The sequence below is a fragment of the Cetorhinus maximus genome, chromosome 19 (genome assembly GCF_964194155.1).
Source record: "Cetorhinus maximus chromosome 19, sCetMax3.hap1.1, whole genome shotgun sequence".
NCBI lineage: Eukaryota > Metazoa > Chordata > Chondrichthyes > Lamniformes > Cetorhinidae > Cetorhinus > Cetorhinus maximus.
In genome coordinates this window covers 10,265,481-10,289,294 of record NC_135897.1, presented here as the reverse complement: position 1 = coordinate 10,289,294, position 23,814 = coordinate 10,265,481, and the positions used below count along the sequence as shown (strand labels likewise).

General features: G+C 43.9%; 1 protein-coding gene across 1 annotated transcript; it reads left to right on the top strand.

Moving 5' to 3' along the window:
* The first annotated feature begins 11,070 nt into the window (after positions 1–11,070).
* neu4 (sialidase 4) lies at positions 11,071–16,483 on the top strand. Its single transcript, XM_078564488.1, has 2 exons — positions 11,071–11,271; positions 15,365–16,483. The coding sequence occupies exons 1-2, from the start codon at positions 11,071–11,073 to the stop codon at positions 16,481–16,483; spliced, it is 1,320 nt and encodes a 439-aa protein (XP_078420614.1).
* The last annotated feature ends 7,331 nt before the right edge of the window (positions 16,484–23,814 follow it).

The window sequence follows — 23,814 nt, the reverse complement described above, 5'->3', positions numbered from 1 at the left end:
CCCACTCACTTAACCTGTCTATATCCCTCTGTAGACTCTGTCATCCTTACCACTTGTCATCCCACCTATTTTTGTGTCATCCGCAAACTTGGCGATAGTACATTCATTTCCCTCATTCAAGTCATTAATATATATTGTAAATAATTGTGGCCCCAGCACTGATCCCTGTGACACTCCACTAGATACAGGTTGCCATCCTGAAAATACCCCCCATATCCCAACTCTCTGTCATCTATTAGTTAGCCAGTCCTCCCTCCATGCTAATATACTACTCCCAACACCATGGGCTCTTATCTTATTAAGTAGCCTTGTATGGTACCTTATCGAACGCCTTTTGGAAATCCAAATATATTACATCTACTAGTTCCCCTTTATCTATCCTGCTTGTTACCTCCTCGAGGAATTCTAATAAATTTGTGAGGCATGATTTCTCCTTCATGAAGCCATGCTGACTCTGCTTGATTAGATTATGCATTTCTAAATGCTCTGCTATTACATCCTTTATAATAGACTCCAGCATTTTCCCAATGATGGATGTTAAGCTAACTGGCCTATAGTTACCTGTTTTTTGTCTCCCTCCCTTTTCTTCCCTTAACACCCTTAAGAATAAGGGTGTTACATTGGCAGTTTTCCAATCCTCTGGGACTTTTCCAGAATCTAAGGATTATTGGAAGATTACTACCAGTGCATCCATTATCTCTGCAGCTCTTTTCTTTAATATCCTCGGATGCAACCCATCAGGTCCAGGGGACTTATCGGCCTTTAGCCCCATTAGTTTCCTAGTACTTTTTCTCTAGTGATAGTTATTGTATTTATTTCCTCCCCTCACTTTTGCCCCTTGATTATTTAGTATTCTTGGAATGCTATTAGTGTCTTCCACTGTGAAGACTGATGCAAAGTGTTTATTCAACTCCTCTGCCATTTCTTGGTTCCCCATTATTATTTCCCCAGCCTCATTCTCTAAGGGACCTATGTTGACTTTGGCCTCTCTCTTCCTTTTTATATATTTAAAGAAGTTCTTACTGTCCATTTTTATATTACTTGCTAGTTTACCCTCAAAGTTTATTTTCTCCCTCTTTTTTTTTGTCATCTTCTGTTGGTTTTTAAAACTTTCCCAATCCTCTGGCTTACCACTAATCTTTGCCACATTGTATGTTTTTTCTTTCACTTTGATAATATCCTTAACTTCCTTGGTTAGCCATGGCTGGTTTATCCCCTTCCTACAATCCTTCTTCCTCACTGGGATATATCTTTGTTGTGAGTCATGAACTATTTTCTTAAACGTCTGCCATTGTTCATCAACTGCCTTTTGTGCTAAACTCCTTTCCCAATCCACTCCAGCCAGCTCTGCCCTCATTCCCTTGTAATTACCTTTATTTAAGTTTAGCACAGATGTTTCTGACCCAAGTTTCTCACTCTCAAACTGAATGCTTGAATGTTATGGTCATTGATTCCTAGGGGATCTTTTAGTCTGAGATCATTTATTAAACCTGCCTCATTACACATTACCAGATCCAAAATAGCCTGATCCCTGGTTGGATCCACAACATATTGTTCTCGGAAACTGTCCCAAATATACTCTACAAATTCTTATCACCCATGATTAATACTGCCTTTTTTACATGCCCTCATTATCTCCTGATTTATTTTCTGTCTGACAGTATAGCAACTGTTAGGGGGTCTATAAACTACTCCCACCAGTGTCTTCTTCCCCATGTTATTTCTTACCTTCACCCATATGGATTCTACATCTTCCAATCCAAGATCATTTCTTGCTATTGTACTTATTCCATTGCGCACTAACAAAGCTGCCCCACCACCCTTCCCTTTATGTCTGTCCTTTTGAAAAGTCACATACCCCTCAATATTTAGTTCCCAGCTTTGATCTCCTTGTAACCATGTCTCCGTAATGGCTATAAGATCATACCCATCAATCGCTATTTCTACCGTTAATTCATTTATTTTGTTCCGAATACTATGTGCATTTAAGTAAAGAGCCATTAATTTTCCCTTTATTACCATTTTTCTCCCTTTGACCCTATTTGCTGCTGTTTTTTATAAATGTTTGTACACTCTGTCCCTTCCTGTCACACTCTGGGTATCATTACCTAAATAGCTGCCCTACAATGCCACCATATCCTTTTGCTTTGTTAGCCTACTTATCCCCTCTCCAGAACCCTCCCCCCACCACCCTCTATTTAGTTAAAGCCCTCTCTACAGCCCCAGTTATTTGATTCACCAGGACACTGGTCCCAGCATGGTTCAAGTGAAGCCCATCGCACTGAAACAGCTCCCTTCTACCCCAATACTGGTGCCAGTGCCCCATGAACTGAAACCCATTCCTCCCACACCAATCTTTGAGCCACACATTTAACTCCTTGACTTTATTTACCCTATGCCAGTTTGCCCATGGATCAGGTAGTAATCCCGAGATTACTTTTCTTGCTTTTTAATTTAGCTCCTAACTGTTCAAATTCTTTCAACAGAACCTCCTTTCGAGTCCTATCAATGTGGTTGGTACCAATGTGGATGACAACAACTGGATCCCTCCCCTCCCACTCCAAGTTCCTCTCCAGCCCTGAGGAGATGTCCTTAACCCTGGCTCTGGGCTGGCAACACAGCCTTCAGGACTCTAGCTTATGGCTGCAGAGAACAGTATCTCTCCCCTAATTATACTGTCCCCTACCACTACTACATTCCTATTTCCTCCTCCCACTTGAATGACTCCCTGCACCATGGTGCCGTGGTCAGTTCACTCATCCTCCCCGCAGTACCCGCTCTCATCCACACAGCTTGCAAGAACCTCGTAACTGTTGGACAGTTGCAGGGGTCGAGGCTCCTTGAACACCACCCCGTGGGCCCCCACACCTGCCTCACCTGCAGTCACACTCTCCTGCCCCTGATCACAGACCAAATTTGAATTATCTAACCTGTGGGGTGTGACCACCTCCTGGAGCAGTGTCCAGGTAACTTTCCCCCTCCCTGATGTGGCACAATGTCTGCAGCTCGGACTCAGCTCCTTAACTTGGATCCGAAGTTCCTCGAACTGCAGACATTTAATACAGATGTGTAAGCTCCAGATCACCTTGGTGTCCAGCAGCTCCCACATGCTGCAGCAGCACATCACCCATCGCTATCTTATTTAATTTAAACTTATTAATTACTCTAATATCCCTGCTCTTTACACTTTATTGAATTTAATTATTTACACCAGTATCGATCTTATACTTAGGCTATTTTTAAGAAAGAGAAAATAAAAACTAGAAATCTAAACACTAACTATAGACCTTAATTTCAATCAAAAGACTAGAAATACTTACCAATCGAACTCACCAATCAGCTGCTCTCCGTGCTCTTTTTAATTTTAAATAAAGTCCACGCTCACCTGCTCTTTGTTCAAATAAAGTCCACGCTCACTCACTAGAGTAACTTGTTCAGCATTTCAGAGGGAAGTTGAATCAACCAGGAGGAGATAGGAAGGAAGGGAGAGGTAGATATGTAGGTAGGTCTGTTGGTCTTGAAGCTCTTCACAGCCAATGAATTATCTTGCAGATGTAATTGTTGTATTGTATGCGAATGTAGCAGGTGATTCTTTGAAAACTGTTATGGGATCCTCTGTTTCTGATGCGGCTTCTGGTTAGTGCACCGTCTGAAAGACAGTACTTCCAACAATGTTGCCTTCTCTTAGTACTGCACTGAAGGGTCAGCATGTATAATGTTCTCAAGCCCCAACCTTCTGATTCTGAGGCAAATGCCCAATAAACGTCAAGCTAGCCCTTGTAGCTGTTGGCACTTACTCAAATAATGCAGTGGCTTATTGCTTTGTGCTTTCATCTCTGGCACCCAGGTTCATAGAATCTTACAACATAGAAAAGAGACCATTCAACCCATTGTGCTTGTGCTGACTCTTTTAAAGAGTTACCCAATGATTCCAACTCCTTTCAATGTTTCTTTTGCAGTAGAAAGTTCCAGATTTCTATAATTCTGTGCGTGTGTACTTAATGGTTGCACTTGTGTTTAATTCTTCCTGTTTGTTATAATCATTTGATGGGTAGGTATGGATTCGAGGGTATAAAAGGAGAATTTTGAATAATTTTGGTGATCACAAGCTTGAGATGGTAAACACGATAGAGCAGAACTAGCTACAGTTAGCCAACCTGGTTGCTAATGTATCATTTATCCTATTAGACCTGGAGCAGAACTTCGACCCCATTCCATCACCAAGACTATTTATTTCCGCCTCTGTAACATTGCTCCTCTCTGTCCCTATCTCAGCTCATCTGCTGCTGAAACCCTCAACCACGCCTGTGATACCTCCAAACTATTCTAATATCTCCTGGCTGACCTTGCATCAGCTGTAAACTTAATCTCGTCCAAATCTCTGCTGCTCATATCCTAGCTCCCACCAAGTCCCATTCAGCCTCACTGCTATGCTTGCTGACCTTCATGGATACCAGTCCACCAACACCTCAAATTTAAGACTCCCATCCTTGCTTCAAATCCCTCCCTTTCTCTGTAACTTCTTCAAGTTTAGCTCTACAAACTTCTGAGATTTCTGTACCTTTCCAATTCTGACCTCTTGCTCCCATCTTAATCGCTGCACCATTGATGACTGTGCCTTCAGCTGCCTTTTCTTTATTCTTTCATGGTATGTGAGGGTCGCTGGCAAGGCCAGCATTTGTTGCCCACCCCTAATTGCCCTTGAACTGAGTGGCTTCTTAGGCCATTCCAGTGGGCAGTCTAGAGTGGCACATAGGCCAGAATGGGTAAGGGTGGCAGATTTCCTTCCCAAAAGGGACATTAGTGAACCAGATGGGTTTATTACAGCCATCAATGATAGTGTCATGGTCGCCATTACTGAGAATAGCTTTATATTCCAGATTTTATTAATTGAATTTAAATTCCACCAGCTGCCGTGGTGGGATCCAAGCCCCAGTCGCCAGAGCATTACCCTGGGTCTCTGGATTACTAGTCCAGTGACAATACCACTATGCCACCACCTCCGCTGGACTGTAGTGGCTCAAGGAAGCAGCACACCAAGGGCAATTAGGGATGGGCAATAAATGCTGGTCTAGCCAGTGAAGCCCACATCCCATGAATTAATTTAAAAACATTCCATATGTGACTCAGCATCAGTTTGTTTGATAATTGCTGCTATGAAGCACCTTAAAAAATGTTCCTATATCAACGGTGCTATATAAGTTGATGTCCTTTTGGTATATTGACCTTTGTTTAAAGCACTTTTACTGTACAGTCTGTTTCATTGCTAAATCTGATTTACATTAAAATCTGTCAGAATTATAAATTATGGAGTGTCTTCATTGAGAATTCTAAGTCAAATTTATGGCCTAGAAATTGGATTGCATCTGAATCGTGATCCTGGTGCTGGGGCAGTTGCCCAGTGAGGCAGGCAACAGAGCCACAGCAAATGGGTTCACTGTTAGGATGCTCCTCCCAGATCCACAATATGGCAACTCAAAATCCTTTTAAACTTGCCTTGTTGATGCCGTGTCCAGCGATCTCACTGGTTTGGTTCTTGAGTACCTGAAAAAACACACACACATGGTGCACACTCCAGTCATTCGCAATTTCACAACGGGGCCTGAAATAGGCATTAGCTGCCTGATTTGCAAATGTATCCGGCTTAACTATTGCTTTAGGCCACATCCTGCACACCTATGGGTCAGCCCTAACTAATATAGCGGGCAGCACCCTCCCAGCCTCGTCTTACTGACTTTCGTGATCGTTCTCAACTGAGCACTGGCTCGGTTGCTTCAGAAATCAACACAGAAATATAAGATAAAGTCAGAAAACGTTGGCAATACTCAGCACTGATGGAGAGATAAGCAGGGTTACCGTTTCAGGTAGGTGATCCTGCATCAGAAAGGTAAGGTGGGTGGACATTTGGCCAGCTCTCTTCCCTGAAAAGGACAAATGAACCAATCCAGTTTTTAATTGAATTTAGATTCCACTAGTTACTATGGTGGGATTTGAACCCTGGTCCCAGAGCATTAACCTGGGTCATGGGATGGCTTACACTGGACAATACCACTATGCCACAGCTGACATTATACAGGAGCTGAGTCAAAATAGCCAACTGTATGGAAAACTTAGGTTGGGTTGTCTTTAAGAATGAGCCAAATTGAAGATCTAATTGATTTCCCAAGGCCAAGTCCATTCCACGGCAATGATTTGCTTTTATTGTAACACCTTTAATGTCGTTAAAGATTCCAAGGCATCGCACACTAGTGCAATCAGACAAACGTTGACAGTCAAAGAAGGAGACATGAGGAAATGTGACCATAAGCTTGGTCAAAGAGCTAGTTTTTAAGGATCATCTTAAAGAAGGAGAGGGGGGATAGAGAGGGTTAGAAGTTTAGGAAAAGAATTTCAAAGTTTAGGGCCTAGACAGCTGAAAGTTCTCAGGGCGAAGGAATTGCGGGATAAATAACAGGCTGGAATTGGAGGAATGTAGAGTTCTCGTAAGGCTGTAGGACTGTTGGGGGGGTTACGGATGTAGGAAACAGTGAGCCCATGGGGGGATTTGAACATGATTTTTTTACAAGCGAAAAGGAACAGTTACAGCAGCTGGAAATAGTTACAGTTAGATTCCACCTCCAGAGCCTCGGTTGTATGTTCGGACTTGTGTTGAGCATAAAGTGCCCATTAATCCTCAAAGAGAGAGCAGGAACCAAATCTGAGACCCTTTCCAAATGTGCAAGATGAGTATCATTCAAAGGAAATATCAACCTACTTTATAAATAAATATATTGTTGCAGTGAATCCTTTACAAAATGGCCTGCACTTCTGCCACATTACACAGAGTAAAATATCAGGTCTTATAAGGAATACAATAATTGGTTCACCTTATACAAATGATTTAGCATGGGATCAACAGTGTTAGAAGGGAGATTCCAGCACATATAGACACATGGAGACCAATTTAATATGTGCCTGGATAGCGGGAGTGGGGTGGTAGTGGACTGAACATGAGGCTTGGTTACTTACTGCCCCATTTATACTACTCTCTGGGTGCTGCCAGTTTAGGTTAGGCCCTGGGCAGCTGTTTCAGGTGGGAGACCATTTCAATATGCAAGTATCAAGCGTGAGGTTTAAATGGGACACTGGTGAAGAAATGGCAGCAGAATGGTAATCCAGAGGCCCAGGTTAATGCTGGTGGAATTTAAATTCAATTAATAAAATCTGGAATATAAAGCTAGTGTCAGTAATGGTGACCATGACAACTAACATTATAAAAACCCATCTGGTTCACTTATGTCCTTACCTGGCCTGGCCCACATGTGACTCCAAATCAACAGCAACTTACTTGTTTCCTGTTTAAAGACTGCAGAGCTTCTCAATGCTTTGTCATTGTAGGTTCTTTATTCAACTGATCTAAGATGGATCACCATTTTGAGCTACTTTGCACGGGTCTGTGAAGGGCGTTATGTTGCATGACACAGCAGTGTCTATCTGACAGTTCTTGTTCACTTGATACAATGGTGACATCAGAAGGAAAGTAACAGTCACAAACCATTTCTCACCTGTAGACTTGATGGAACCAACCTGTTGTATCGTGTATAGTTTTTCATCAGGTTCTTCTGCTGATATCCCTTCAGTAGCCATCTGTATAAGCTTGTTTTGCTTTTTGCTCACTAAACACCTGTGTGTGAATGATTCTGCTTCTTGCAGTTAAAGCACTGCTTTCCTTACGCTGGGAATCCTTCTTTTCCTTTGTGTGATGTCCTCAGTATTTGCATCCTGCTCTTTGTCTGCGATTGATCTGCCCTTTCGGCCTGGAATGTGTCTCAGTGTAATGTATCTCCTGGTCTTCTCTACCATACATGTGCTCTAACTGACGTTTTACAAGCTCTACATTTCTACACATGTCTATCACTTTCCTAAGTGCAAATTTCTTCTCTTTCAGTAGACTTTGTCTCACTGCAGTGTCTTGCATGCTTAAGACTATTTGATCTTAAATCAGCTCATCAGTCTATTCTCGATCATCAGTAAAGTAATGGAAGGGGTCATCAACAGTGCTATCAAGCAGCACTTGCTTAACAATAACCTGCTCACTGATGCCCAGTTTGGGTTCCACCAGGGCCACTCAGCTCCTGACCTCATTACAGCCTTGGTTCAAACATGGACAAAAGAGCTGAACTCTGGAGGTGAGGGGAGAGTGACTGCCCTTGACATCAAGACAGCATTTGATTGAGTGTGGCATCAAGGAGCCCTAGCAAAACTGGAGACAATGGGAATCAGGGGGGAAAAACTCTGCTGGTTGGAATCATACCGAGCACAAAGGAAGGTGGTTGTTGGAGGTCAGTCATCTCAGCTCCAGGACATCACTGCAGGTATTCCTCAGGGTAGTGTCCTTGGCCCAACCATCAATGCTTCATCAATGACCTTCCTTCCATCATAAGGTCAGAAGTGGGGATGTTTGCTGATGATCGCACGATGTTCAGCACTATTCGCGACTCCTCAGATACTGAAGTAGTCCATGTCCAAACGCAGCAAGACCTGGACAATATCCAGGCTTGGGCTGACAAGTGGTAAGTAACATTCACACCACACAAGTGTCAGGCAACAACCATCTCCAACAAGAGAGAATCGAACCATCATCCATTGATGTTCAATGGCCTTACCATCACTGATAGTGGGTATCAACATCCTGGGGGTTACCATTGACCAGAAACTGAACTGGATGAGCCATATAAATACTGTGGCTACAAGAGCAGGTCAGAGGCTAGGAATCCTGTGACGAATAACTCACCTCTTGACTCCCTAAAGCTTGTCCACCATCTACAAGGCACAAGTCAGGAGTGTGATGGAATACTCTCCGCTTGCCTGGATGAGTACAGCTCCAACTACACTCAAGAAGCTTGACACCATCCCAAAGCAGCCCACTTGATTGGCACCACACCCACAAACATTCACTCCCTCCACCAACAATGTACAGAAGCAGTAGTGTGTACCATCTACAAGATGCACTGCTCCTTAGACAGCATTTTCCAAACCCACGACCACTACCATCTAGAAGGACAAGGGCAGCAGATGGGTGGGAACACCACCACCTGGAAGTTCCCCTCCAAGCCACACACCATCCTGACTTGGAAATATATCGCCGTTCCTTCACTGTCGCTGGGTCAAAATCCTGGAACTCCCTCCCTAACAACTCTGTGGGTGTAGCTACACCACATGGACTGCAGCGGCTCAAGAAGGCAGCTCACCACCACCTTCTCAAGGGGAATAAATGCTGGCCCAGCCAGCGAAGCCCATATCCCGTGAATGAATAAATATAAAGATCATCTTTTAGCTGCCCGAATTCACATGATTCTGCAAGCTGTGTTACTGCAGTCACATGCTGTTCAATGGGCTCGTTTGCACTTTGAGCTCTCGTGTTGAACGCATAGCGTTCATAAGTAATGTACATTCAGGGTTCAAAATGTGCATTCAAGGCACTCAAAATCTCTGCCATCTGTTTCCTTTGTTTGTCAGATAGATTTAGGGTGGTATACAATTTGTAGCAGTCCCTGCCCAGCAGTGTTAAGAATGTGGCTACTTTTATGGGCTCTGGCTTGTTAATTAAACCTGTTGCAAGTTCAACAGTTTTGCCATTGCAAATGGAAGAACTACCAGTTCTCCCACTTATCGCTTTTCATTTTGACAGGAGCTGGGGAGGGGAAGTTTACTCACTCAGTATTTTATTGCAGCCTTTGGTTTATGTTTGGTTTTCCTGGCCCCTTTTCAGCAGCTTTTAGCAAATTTGAACACGTGTGTGTGTGTGTGTGTGTGTGTATGTGTGTGTGTCTTTCTCCACTTCTCGACACCATGTTTTGTGTGTAAAGACTACAGAGCTTCTCACTGTAGGTCTTTACTGAACTGATCTAAGATGACAGCCTACAGTGAGCTTGTCTCATGGCAGTCACATGACTGTGGAAAGCCAGATAGGACATGTAGAACTGTTGCATTTCAAAGCCCAAACAGTTAACTCTTAACTGCCCTCTGAAAGGGCCGAGCAAGTCATTCAGCTCAAGGGCAATTAGGGACGACCAACAAATGCTGGCCTTGCCAGTGGCACTCACATCCCATCAAATAATAAATAAGAAGAGTGGGGGTTAAATGGGACACCAGTGAGGAGTTGGGGTGAGGGGGGGTGTTAAATGGGATCTGGTGAAAGGAGCCAATCAGTGTTTGTTCCTGCTCCCTTTAATGCCCCGTTTCAGTCCATTGTGGGGCTTTACTTGGAGCTGGTGTACTTGGCCACCGCCTTTGTGCCCTCCGACATGGCGTGTTTGGCCAGTTCCCCGGGCAGCAGCAGCAGGCACATGGTGGTCTGGACCTCCCCGGGAGCTGATGCTTGTGGTAATGGGGCCAGGTGAGAAGCCTCACTCACCATGCGATGGACAATATCGCTTACGAAGGAGTTCATGATGCTCGTGGCCTTGGAGGAGATGCTGGTGTTGGGGTGAACCTGCTTCATCACTTTGTAGATGTAGATGGAGTAAATCTCCTTCCTCCACCTTTGCTGCCAGTTTCTTTAAGGCTTTTTGGGAGCTGGTTTCTTCTCATCAACTGTTTCAGATGCACCTTTTTCGAACAGGTACCAGCTTTTAGCAATCGGTGTGAATATCTGATGTGTGAATCCTCCTGTTTAAACCTGACCTGTGATCCCCCCATCTTCCTTAATTTACAATTTGCAGTGAACATTGATGAGTTTCAGTGTGGTTGGGTGAACCTGACTGTGTGGGACGATCCACGGGATCAACTGGTTTCTTCATTGAAAAGAAGCACTCAGCGTATTTGTCCTTGTTGGGTTAACAATGGGGACTGTTCTGGTTCCAGACACAGGGCTGGTAAATGCTGGGTCAGTAAAAGGGATGAACTGAGCGTGACAGGCAGCCAGTGACCAGTTAGTAACACTCAGCCGGAGTATTACCAAAAATCAGCAGAGTGGATCTTAGAATAGTTTTTTCCGATTTCAGCCCCTGTGTTGAATGATATAAGGTGGGCAAGCTGCCTCCCAATTGTCCACTTATTTGAACCCACCGACAGCGCTGACCCGGTGAGATGACCTCCCGCTATCTCCCAGCTCAGACCGTATTGTTTGAACAGGTTAGGGACGGGTTCACATACCGGATCCCGGCTCTGATCTACCTGCCCGACTCCAGGACCATCCTCGCCTTCGCTGAAGAGAGAGTGCGCCCGGCTGATGCTGACGCTAACCTGCTGGTGCTTCGCCGGGGGAAGGTCTGCCGGACCCATGTGGAGGTGAGTTTGAACATTGGTAAGGCCAGTGCCTCCCCTTCCCACTCACCTCAAGCCTCACACACACCCCCTGTGTGTGTGTGTGTGTGTGTGAACCAGACAGGCTCTCACTCATAATCCTGTTCGCACCCGATATTCACCCACTCAACCAGGAGTTACTGGGTCAGGGTTTACACCAGATTGCCCAGAAGTACTGAGCCCAATTGTGAATCCCTAACCCACTGTGTAATAGACTCGGATTGACCTCGCTGTCCCCGCACCCACACTGGGGGCAGCCCATCAATTGGCCTTTTGAAGAGCTGAACTTTTTTACTTAACTGCCCACCCCCCTCCCCACCCAATTTCAAAAGCTGACTATGTTTGTTTATTAAAACTTCCAGCTCTGAATTTGTAGATCCATCTCTTCCTATCCAGGCCACAAGAATAGGCTATTCCCCTCCAGTCTGTTATGCCAATGGTGACCACCTCCATATCTCTTTATATCTTTTGAATAAAACAAATCCACCAATCTCCTATTTTTAACTTTACACAATCAGGCACCACGTGCTATTTGGAAGAGAATTTCTACCATCCTTGTTGTGTAGAAATGTTTGTTTTTAATTCCTGAGGTGGCTGGCTCTAGTTTGTAGACACTGCCCCCTAATTCACTGGTTGGGAAATCTTTTTCTCTCTCTTACCCTCTCTTCCCTTAATATCTTGATTTTTGATTAAATCCCCCTCTCTTTCTCTCCCCCCCACCCCCACCCCCGCCGTTTAACTATCATTCTGGGAAATCTACACTACACTACACTGCCTCCAAGGCCAATATATATACTTCCTAATGTGTGGCACCTGAACTGCTCAGTGACTCCAGATGTAGTCTAACCAGGACTTGGTGCAGCGGAAGCATAGCTTCTACCCTCTATTCCTATAAGATATCCAGGTTAACATTCCATTAGCCTATGTGATTATTTTCCAAACCAGTTTGACATTTTAATGATCTATATACATGGACCTTAAATCTCTTTAGACAGCCACTGTTTCCAGCATTTGATGTTGTTTTTGCTCATTTATTGAAACTATCAATATCTTTGTAAATGGAAGTGATAAAATTACGTTCTTTACAATGCTGCTTATCTTTATCTTTGGCCAATTTTAATATGTAGTTTGCTCTTCCATCATCTAAATCATTAGTAAATATGCTGAATGGTTGAGGCCCCAATGCAGATCTTGGGGGACACCACTAGTCAATTTTTCCAAGTTTTTTTTTCATGTTCCATTTTTTTTGCAGCTCTCCGTTTTATCACTTTGCTGTTCTTTGTGTCTTCCTCATTTGTCAGGATCTGTGCTACATTTTGCAATGTTGTATGCTTTTTCAAAAAATTTTGTGATTCTTGCTGATTTAGTCGCCCATGGCTTTTTTCCTGGCTGTTACCCCTTAAAGGAATAAACTGATTCTGTATCGTATCAAATGTTTTATGGAACACCTCTTGGTCACCTGTCATTTTATCAATTTTAGACTTGGCCAGTTTAACCATAAGACATAGGAGCAGAAGTAGGCCATTCGGCCCATCAAGTCTGCTCCGCCATTCAATGAGATCATGGCTGATCTGATAATCCTCAATTCCAATTTCCTGCCTTTTCCCCATAACCCTTGATTCCCTTACTGAATAAAAAATTTCTCTCTCAGCCTTGAATATACTTAACAACCCAGCCTCTACAGCCCTCTGCAGTGAAGAATTCCACAGATTCACTTACTTCTGAGAAGAAATTCCTCCTCGTCGGTCTTAAATGAGATTATGGCCCCTGGTCCTAGATTCTCCCAGAAGGGGAAACAACCCCCTAAGGTCACCTCTCATTCTTCTAAACTCCAATGAGTACAGGCCCAACCTACTCGACCTCTCCTTATAAAATCCCTCCATACCCAGGATCAACCTCGTGAACCTTCTCTGGACTGCCTCCAATGCCAATATATCTTTCCTTAGATAAGGGGACCAAAACTGTTCACAGTATTCTAGATGTGGTCTAACCAGTGTCTTGTATAGTTTTAGCAAGACTTCCCTATTTTTATACTCTATTCCCTTTGAAATAAAGGCCAACATTCCATTTGCCTTCCCTATTACCTGTTGAACTTGTACGTTCTTTTTGGGATTCATGCATAAGGACTCCCAAATCCCTCTCTGCCGTAGCTTTCTGCATTCTTTCTCCATGTAAAGAATATTCAGTTCCTCTTCTTCCTGCCAAAATGCATAATCTTGCCCACTCACTTAACCTGTCTATATCCCTCTGTAGACTGTCATCCTCACCACTTGCTTTCCCACCTATTTTTGTCATCTGCAAACTTTACTGTCCCATTCCATTGAAATCTGTAAATTTAGAATAATGACTTTCTCCCTTTCAAACTCCTTGTTGAAATCAATAATATCACTATTTAATAAATGTTCCCACATGTTAGACTGTTAATGCCATGAGAGAAATATTGGTTCTCAGTGTTGCAGAAAACTTTCCTGAACAAACTCATGAAGTTTGGGACCTATCTGACATGCTATTCTCCTTATGCAATGATCTCCTTCTGAACTGCATTGAGCTGGTCTATAACCCAACAGCCACTACTGTCTCTGTAAAGTTTCCACTTCCCGCTTCCCTTGCATTATATCCTCTCATCATTGAAGCCATTTCATCCTTAATCACTAAGGCTATTCTACCCTCCACCATTTTGTAGACCATATAACCTGGTGATTTTTAGGTGTCAGTTCTGACTATCTTTCAGCCATATCACAGTCATGGCTTTCATATCATCCAATCCAAACTGAATTTGCATCTAAAATTCAACTTACAATTTGTCCTTTATGCTATGCATTTAACATCACACACTGCTGTAAATATTGCACCAATCCTGCCAATTTGTTTTGCCTTGTTCTTTCTCTTTCTCCTGAGCCTTGGATGTTGAAGGCATTTGTAATATTCACATTGCCAAGGTCAAAATTATTTGAGCCAGTTAAGACAATGCAAAACAGTTATTTCTGATGATTTGCATGTGAGTTCTATGTAGAAACTGTTAAATGATTTGTCACACAGATATAAATAGGTTGTTTATAATTGGAGATGGCTGTGTATATATAACCCCTGCAACTTGCCTGTTCTAGTTCCCACGTTACATATTAATATAATTATAACCTTATCTCCTGACAGAGATATTGCTGTAGACTGACCTTGCAGTTTAATTTCAACAGTATGCTAAAGGTGCAGTGGAATGGTAATGGTTAATACTGGGAGACCTAGTCAACTTGTGGAGCCTCCAGACCAGCTTCCTTAAGAGCTGAACTTTGTGTAAGCTCACTGTAGGGAAATTTAACAATTAAAACATGTAAAGAGCAAATTATGAAAATTTTGTGAATTGACCACAGTTTAAACATTTAAACAATTGACTTTGACCAGTTGAAGGTGGATAACTTGATGAGAATATGGTGGGTGAGAAAGAGAAAAGTGAATATTTGGATTAGTGCCTGAGTGGGGTGGGGGTGGGGGAGAGAAGGAATGTGGGTTTGGTGAGCAACTTGGGCAGGGAGCACTCAGGCTGGTGAGGTGGGAAAACAATGGGTTAGAAGTTAAGGGGCGATAGTTCAGCATTTCATGTGAGAATTTTTGAAATTGTCACAATGGGCCCACAGAGGGCAAGGTGGAAGGGAGAATTTGGGGTAAATCAAGAACCCAGTTTGGCTTTTAAAGGTGTATAGATTGCTTAAAGGGTGAGGAGCTCCATGGTTAGAGATTTGAAGACATGAACAGTAAGGCTGTGTCTGAATTTATGCATAATTAGCTTTGTCCACTTCACCTCCAGAGTTTTAATAAATAAAAGCAGGGCTGAAATTTCACTGGAAACAGGGGTCTCAATCTCCCACTGTAATTGGTGAAAAATTGATGTAAACATCAAAAGAAGATGTGTTTCTGGCATTTCTCCAGGGTTGCTGCTGATCTCCATCCCACTGTAGTCACACTGGGACAGCCTGTGAGATTCCATCTGGCTACATTTATATGGACAGTGATCTGAAACCTGTGCTGTTTGTCTCCAGCTTGAAGCCACTTCTCACTTTAACTCTCTCTCTCTCTGTTTCAGTGGGAGGGTATGGAAACTCTCCACTCTGCCCACCTGAAGGGTCACAGGTCCATGAACCCATGCCCTGTGTATGACAGCTCCACCAACACCCTCTTCCTTCTCTTCATCGCCATCCTGGGGCACACCACAGAATCATATCAACTCATCACTGGCAACAATGTGACTCGCCTCTGCTGTGTGAGCAGCACTGACCAGGGCCAGAGCTGGAGCGCCCTCACTGATCTGACAGACTGTACCATTGGCTGCTCCATTGAAGAATGGGCAACCTTCGCCTTAGGCCCAGGGCATGGTATCCAGCTCAAATTTGGGAGGCTTATTATCCCGGCATATGCCTATCGCATTGACTCAAAAGAGTGTTTTGGAAGAATCTGTAGGACCAGTCCTCATTCCTTCACTTTCTACAGTGATGACCATGGCAAGGTCTGGAAGTTTGGGGACTTTATAGACAATCTGGAGACTGTGGAGTGCCAGGTGGTTTCAGTGGATGAGGAGAATGGCCACAATGTCCTGTATTGTAATGCCAGGACATTGCGGAATTTTAGGGCTCAGGCACTCAGTGCAGATGGTGGTGCTGCCTTCCTGGAAGGGCAGTTCATCCCAAAACTGGTGGAACCACCCCGGGGATGCCATGGGAGTGTCATTGGCTTTCCAGCTCCCACAGTCCCATGGAGTGAAGAGCTATCAGTCAAGCATGGTTTCGACTATGAAAACCAGCTGACACCACCTCTGAAGTGGTTGAATCTCCGCTTCCAGGCTCCAACTTGGGTCCTCTACTCTCATCCAACAAGCCCAGCTTCACGGCTCCACTTGGGAATTTATCTCAGTACATTCCCGCAGGACCCTTGCAGTTGGACTGAGCCCTGGGTGATCCATAAAGGACCTAGCGCCTACTCAGACCTGGCATTCATTAAGTTGGCCTCTACCAAAGTGCACGAGGCTCAGCTCCCAGCATTGGCTTTTGCCTGTCTTTATGAATGCGGATCCAAATCGCCATATGAGAAAATAGCATTTAGCTTGTTTACGATGCGTGAGTTACTCCACAATATTCCACATTTACCTGCAGAGTCCCAGGCGGAGCTGAGCACCACCACAAGTTCTGTTTGCTGTCCCATCACCTGAGCTAGGGGTACAAGGGTAGGTCAGTTTCCATTTTGTGCAAATGGTAGATGATTAAAATGGGTCTAACTACAAAAAACTACTTAATTAGCTTGAGCAAATTCCAAAGGGATGATTTTAGATGCTTGAAGCAAAATAGAATGACTTTATAGCAAACTGACTTTTTTTGTCTAAGGATTTAGTTTGGATCTTGCTTGACCCCTGAGTTACACCAGAGTTTGAATTTGTGCAAACTTGGTCTACCTAGGAAATGTTGGCTTTAAAGTTAAGCGAAACCCTGCTGGTATATTTATAAGTCCATGTTCCGAGATCTATTCTGTGGCTAGAGTGAGTTAGGTGACCTGAAACCAGGATATACTGTGTAGCAAATATTGGTCGTTCCCCTCTAACTTTGAGGGAGAACTCATGATTACGATAGAGGCATTTCATTCGCAGCGGCAATATTACTGGTCCAGTAATCCAGAAGTCTGGGCTAATGGTCTGAAGCCATGAGTTCACATCCCATCACAGGAGCTGGGGGTGGGGGGAGCGAGGGATTTAAATTCAATGAATAAAATGTTTGTTTAATAATCAAGCGACCAGATTTTTGTGAAAAACCCATTTGTCCTTTGGGGGCGAGGAGGAATATCCCTGGCCTGTACATGACTCGGACTGACAGCAATGTGGCTGACTCTTAATTGCCCCCTGAAATGATCTAGTAAGTTGTATCAAACCATTACAGGGGAGGAAAAGAAAGAGCTATGGGTGTACCTATGCTACATGGACTGGTGTGACTCACCCCCACCTTGAGGGCAATAATGCTAGTGACACCCACATCAGAAGAATCCTTTTTCAATCCAGTAGCCAACAATTAACTGGCACCTTTTTCACCAATGGAGTGAGCGCTGAGGGATGTTATCATTTACATATATGCAAAAAAGATTGCCTGATTAGTTACCTTCTACCTCCTCTGGGACACTGTCCCTTAAGAACTTCTCTGTAGCTGAAATCTGCTAACAGCTTTGGAAGTTTGTTTCCAATAGTGAGATTAATTGGGACTTGCACACACTATTTTTCCCTAGGTTTTGGAGTGGTGTTTGTCATGGTTTTTTGGCTAGTTTGTGCCCATTGAGTCGACTTTGCCTGATGGCCAGAAATATTTTAACAAAAAAATTCTTAGACTGTGTCATTGTCAAGGCTGGCATTTAATTACTGAAGATGGTAGTGGGCAATTTTTTATTTTGAACTGCTGGTAGCAGTTTAATACAACAGAATGCCTGGCCACGTAACTTCAGAGGGCCATTAAGATTCAACAACTTTGGGGATGGTATGGAGTCACATAGAAGCCAGACCAGGTAAGAATAATTGGTTTCCCTCTCTTTCTTTTTTACACATCTGAAAGGTTAAAGGTTACTGATATGAGCGCTTTCATTCTTTGAATTCAGATTCTCAAGCTGCCATGTTATGACCCGTCAGTCACAACAGCACAGAAGGGTACCATTCAGCCCATAGGGTCTATGCTGGCTCTGTACAACAATACATTCCATCATGCCTCTTGATCTATCCCCATAGCCCAGCAAGCTTTTTCCCTTGAATGCCCACAGATTGTTTTTGAGATAATTGGTCTCTGCTTCCACCACTCTCTCGAGCGGTGAGTTCTAGGTCATTACACTTTTTTTTTGTTTTTAAATGCTTCCTCACATCCTTCCTGTATCTCTTGCCCAATGGCTTCAATCTGTGTCTTCACCACCCCCCAGTCCAAGAACAGCTTTTTGTTTACCTTTATCCAACCTGCTGTAATCTTGTACATCTCTATTAAATCTTCCCTCAACCTCCTTTTGCTCCAGGGAGAACAACCTCAGCTTCTCCAACCTAACCTTGCTGCTAAATTCTCTTATCCCTGGAACCATTCTGGTAAATATCATCACACTTTCTTGAAGACTCTCGCCTTTCCTAAAGTGTGATGATCAGAACTGGTGCAATACTCCAGTTGCAGCTGAACCTTTGCAGGCTCAGCACAACTTCCCTGGTTTTGCACTCAAGACTTCTATTCATGATGGTAAAGATCCCATATACTTTGCTAACTCCTCATCCTACTCCTTCTGTTCTCTGCCCAAAGGCAGGTGTGACCCACAGTACCACCATCTCTACCATGGGTAGGACAAGGAGGCAGATCCTGAATCCACTCCAGCCAAAATGGGAAATGAACCCCATGGTGTTGCCACCAATCTAATCCATTGAGCTAACTGTACCCTCCCCCAGGACTGTAAGCTGCTCTGGCAACATACTTTTACATGCATGTTGTAGTCCAGAGCACTCAAATAGCGATGATAGAGGCTCCAATTTTCTTTTAGCACATGACTGACTAGCATTCTCTCCTGCTCTCTCTGCCTGCCATTGGTGCGTGTTGGAAGGGCTTACAGATTAATACGCAACCTATTTGGCCATCAATAGCTAGAGTGGGAGTGGGACTTGAACCTGTAGCTTTTGGATCAGAGGCAGGGACGCTACCCAATGCCTCGTGATCTCCACTTTGAACAGGGCAGGACGTAGAGAGCACTTAGCAAAGATCCATGCACATAAACCTCACAGGTCACTCTGTCTCTGGACACTTCGAATTGTATCATTAGGTCTATGTTGCCTCTTCCTGTATCCCTTCTGCCAAAATGCATCTCCCCTTATTTCTCTGTATTAAATTCCATCTGCCACTTGTCTGCCCCTTCTGCTAGCCTATCTATGGCCTCTTGAAGTCCATTTTTATCATCCTTACTTTGCCACATTTCCAAGTTTGGCATCATTGCATTTGTCCTTGGGAAATGCCACAAGTTACCATCCTCCAGTCTGAAAAACAACAATTTACCACAACTTGCTGTTTTCTGTCCTTGAGCCATTTTTTAAAATCCAAGCCTGCGCTGACCCTCCCATTTCATGAGCTTCTATTTTGTTAACCAGCCTTGCATGTGGTACACTGTCAAATGCTTTAAAATTCATAGACACCATCCACAGCATTCCCTTCATCAAACTTCCATTACTTCATCATAAAATTCAAATAGATTAGTCCAGTACAATCTGCCATCTACAAATGTGTTGGCTCTCCTTCATTAACTCAAGTGTCAATTTTCTTCTAGGTTCAAAAACCACTGATAAACTAACTGGCCTGTAGTTGCTGAATGTCCTTATAAACTTTCTTGAATAAGGGTGTCATATTTGCTATTCTCCAATTGTCTGGCACCTCCCCTGTATCGAGGGAACCATCGGAAGATTAAGGTGAGCCCTTCTGTTACCTCCACCCCACTTCCATTCAGTAATCTGGGATCCAAGTCGTCTGGACCAGGTGAAGTATCCAGAGTAAGCATAGCCAACCTCTTCAGTACCACTTACCTCTTAATTTTCATTCCATCTGTTACCTCCTACCATCTCTACCTCTAACAATTATTGTCAGCAAACTCTTCCTTTGTAAGCACTGATACAAAGTACCCATTAAGTATTCTAGCCTTGCCATGCACTTCTAAGCACATCACCTTTGTCCTTGATAGGATCTACCTCATCTCTTACTATTTGTATACAGGTACTGGGTTTTTGTTTCCTTCCAGTCTTATTTTCTTCACTTCATTGGTTCTTGCTTGAAGAATTCACCCTTCACCTGACATTTGATTTTTTTTCTTGCATCATATTCTCTCTCATCGAAGGAGACCTGGCTTTGCTTCCCTCAGTTTTCACCCTTGTTGGAATGTACTTAGCCTGTACCGGAAATGTGTCTCCTTTAAAAGATCACCCATTGTTCTGTTAGTTTTTCCTGTCAAACTTTGGTTTTATTTTTCTGGTTAGATCCTGTCTAATCCCATTGAAGTTAGCTCTTCCCATTTAGAAGTTCTGTTTATATTGTTGCTTGCTCTTCTCCCCCATTACTAATCTAAACCTTTTTATATGATCACTCTTACCCAAATGTTCCTCCACTGACACTTGGTCCACCTCATTCCTCAGCATCAGACCCAGCAATGCCTCCTTTCTAGATGAGCAGAGAACATTCCGATCAAGAAAGTTCTCCTGAACACCATTCCAGGAATTTCTCTCCCTTCTCCTTCCCTTTTACTCGAACGTTTACCCAAATATCATTTGAGCTAATAAAGTATCCCAATATCACTGCTCTGTAGTTCTTTCACATTTGTGTGATCTCTATCATACACTTTTTGCTTCTTAACTCTAACCAAATGGATTATGTCCTTACCCCCTCGGGGACATCCTCTGTTTCCAGCACTCTAATGCCTTAATCAGTACTTCCACTTTTTTTTTTCATTCTCCATATTTTCTGAATTATGGGGCTGGATTTTCCTTTTTTGAGGTAGGATTTGAGAGTCTAGCCATTTCCTGACAGCATCAATCTGCCTCCTGCTTGGCAGTACTCATACTCACCCAATGCTATCTTCATGGCAGGGACAGGATAGAGTTGAGGCCACCACCTGCAGGCAACCTGAGGTGGGAATATAGGTGGACAGGTAGGTTAGAAGGCCCACCTCTGTACACTAAATGCAAAATGTGGATGCTGGAAGCCTGAAACCGAAAATGCTGGAAAAACTCAACAGGTCTACCAGCATCTGTGGGGAGGAAAAAAAAGTTATGTTTTGAGTCTGTCTGACTCTTCAGTGATTGCATGGGAAGGTGCTGTGGGAGGGGGGGATGAAGCGTTGGGGGTGATGGAGGAGTGGACCAGGGTGCCACACCAAACACATCTTCCCTTCACCACCCCACCCCTGTCAGCATTCCATAGGGACTGTTCCCTCCAGGACACCGTGGTCCACTCCTCCATCACCCCCAACACCTCATCCCCCTCCCACAGCACCTTTCCATGCAATTGCAGAAGGTGCAACACCTGCCCCTTTACCTACTCCCTCCTCACCATCCAAAGGCCCAGACACTTCTGTCAGGTGAAGCAGCGCTTCACTTGCACCTTTCAATTTGGTCTACTGCATTCGCTGCTCCCAATGTGGTGGTCTCTACATTGGAGAGACCAAACACAGACTGGGTGACTGCTTTGCAGAACACCTTCGCTCTGTCCGCAAGCATGACCCAGACCTCCCTGTCACTTGCCATTTCAACACCACCCTGCTCTCAAGCCCACATGTCCATCCTTGGCCTGCTGCAATGTTCCAGTGAAGCTCAACGCAAACTGGAGGAACAGCACCTTATCTTACGATTAGGCACTTTTCAGCCTTCCGGACTTAACATTGAGTTCAACAACTTCAGACCATGAATTCCATCCTCACCCCCTTTTTTCAATATTCATAATTTTTTATTTTTTATATTTATCCACTGTTTTATCCCCATCTTTTATCCTATTTTCAATCTTTTTTTCCCACCACCGTCCCCACACCCACAGGGGCCATCTGTCACTTGTTCACGTTATTCTTTCCAGAGTACTTACCCTTGTCCTGCTATTATCACATTCTGCTTTCTGACCTTAATGCCACCATCAGCACCTCCTTTAGCCAGTACCACTATCATTAACACCCCCTTTGTCCTTTTTGTTCGTGCCATCTTTGTCAATCTCTCCTTTGCCCCCACCTATCGTTGCCCTTCTATCCAGCTTCACCTGCTCCAACCCCCGTAAAGTGTAAATTTTATTAGTTTTACTTCTCTTTAGCTCTGACGAAGTCTTATGGACATGAAACATTAACTCCTTTTTTTTCTCTCCATAGATGCTGTTAGACCTGCTGAGTTTTTCCAGCATTTTCTGTTTTTTGTTCCACGTCTGTAGAGTGCTGAACACCTAGCCCTCACCACCCCAACCCTGTCTATGCCCACTCACAGTAACCATGATAGAACTGGAGCCCTATAATAACATTGGGAAGTCTGAGATGCTTATGAAATGATCAGGATAAACAAACAGCCATTCATAAACCCCTTCAGCAGAGACTTACAAAACATTTACAGTGAAATTATCTTTATTGCAACAATATTTCTTTAAATCACCATTCCACCTCTCCCATGTAATTGCTCTCAGGCCATACCCATCCCAATCCTTTCATCCCCCTCCTACCATCCCAATCTCATACTTCATTCATCCCTCCTTATACTATCCTCATCTCTCATGCCATCCCAGCCCCAATGCCATTCCTCCAGCCAGAGTAACTTTGTTGGGCTCCCCTTACCTTTCCCTATTCCTTTTATCCATTATATCCCCCACCCCACTGCTACCAACCATTGGCACTTGCGTTTGTCACTCGCTGCAGTCCTCTGCATGCGCCAGGTTCAACCCACTGATGGGAGGACAGCCAATGTGGTACCATTATTCAAGAAGGGAGGAAAGGATAAACCAGTACATGCCAGTCAGTCTAACCTTAGTGGTGGGGGAAAATATTGGAAGCAATTGAGGGACAGAATTAATCTACACTTGGAGAGGCAGGGATTAATCAAGGACAGTCAGCATAGTTTTGTTATGGGGAGGTTATGTCTGACCAATTTGAATTTTTTGAAGAGGTGACCAGATGTGTAGATGAGGGCAATGCATTTGACGTAGTCTACTTGGACTTCAGCAAGGCTTTTGATAAGGTCTTGCATGGGAGACTGATAACGAAGGTAAGAGCCTAAAGGCAATTTGGCAAATTGGCTGAGTGGCAGGAAGCAGAGGGTGATGGTTGAGGGGTGTTTTTGTGACTGGATGCCTGTATCCAGTGGGGTTTTACAGGGATCGGTGTTGGGTCCCTTGCTGTTTGTGGTGTATATAAATGATTTAGACTTGAATGTAGGAGGGTTGATCAGTAAGTTCGCAAAAATTGGTGGGGTGGTAAATAGTGAGGAGGATATAGACAGGCTGATCAGTGGCAAATGGAATTTAATCTGGATGTGTGAGGTGATGCACTTGGGCAGGACAAACAAGACATGAGAATACACGATGAATGGTAGCACCCTGGGAAGTACCGAGGATCAGAGGGATCTTGGTGTGCATGTCCAAGGTAGTGGGGTGGGTAGATAAGGGGGTTAAGAAGGCATATGGGATACTCTTTTATTAGCTGAGGCATAGAATATAAGAGCAGGGAGGTTATGCTGGAACTGTATAAAATGCTGGTTAGGCCACAGCTAGAGTATTGCGTGCAGTTCTGGAATCTGCTTTATAGGAAGGATGTGATTGCACTAGAGTGTGTGTACAGAGGAGATTTAACAGGGTGTTGCCTGGGCTGGAGAGTTTTAGTTATGAGGAGAGATTGGATAGGCTGGGGTTATTTTCCCTGGAGCAGAGGAGATTGAGGAGGGACATGATTTAAGGTGTATAAAATTGAGGGGCATAGATAGGGTAGACAGGAAGGAACTTTTCCCCTTGGTGGAGGGATCAATAACCAGGGGGAATACCTTTAAGG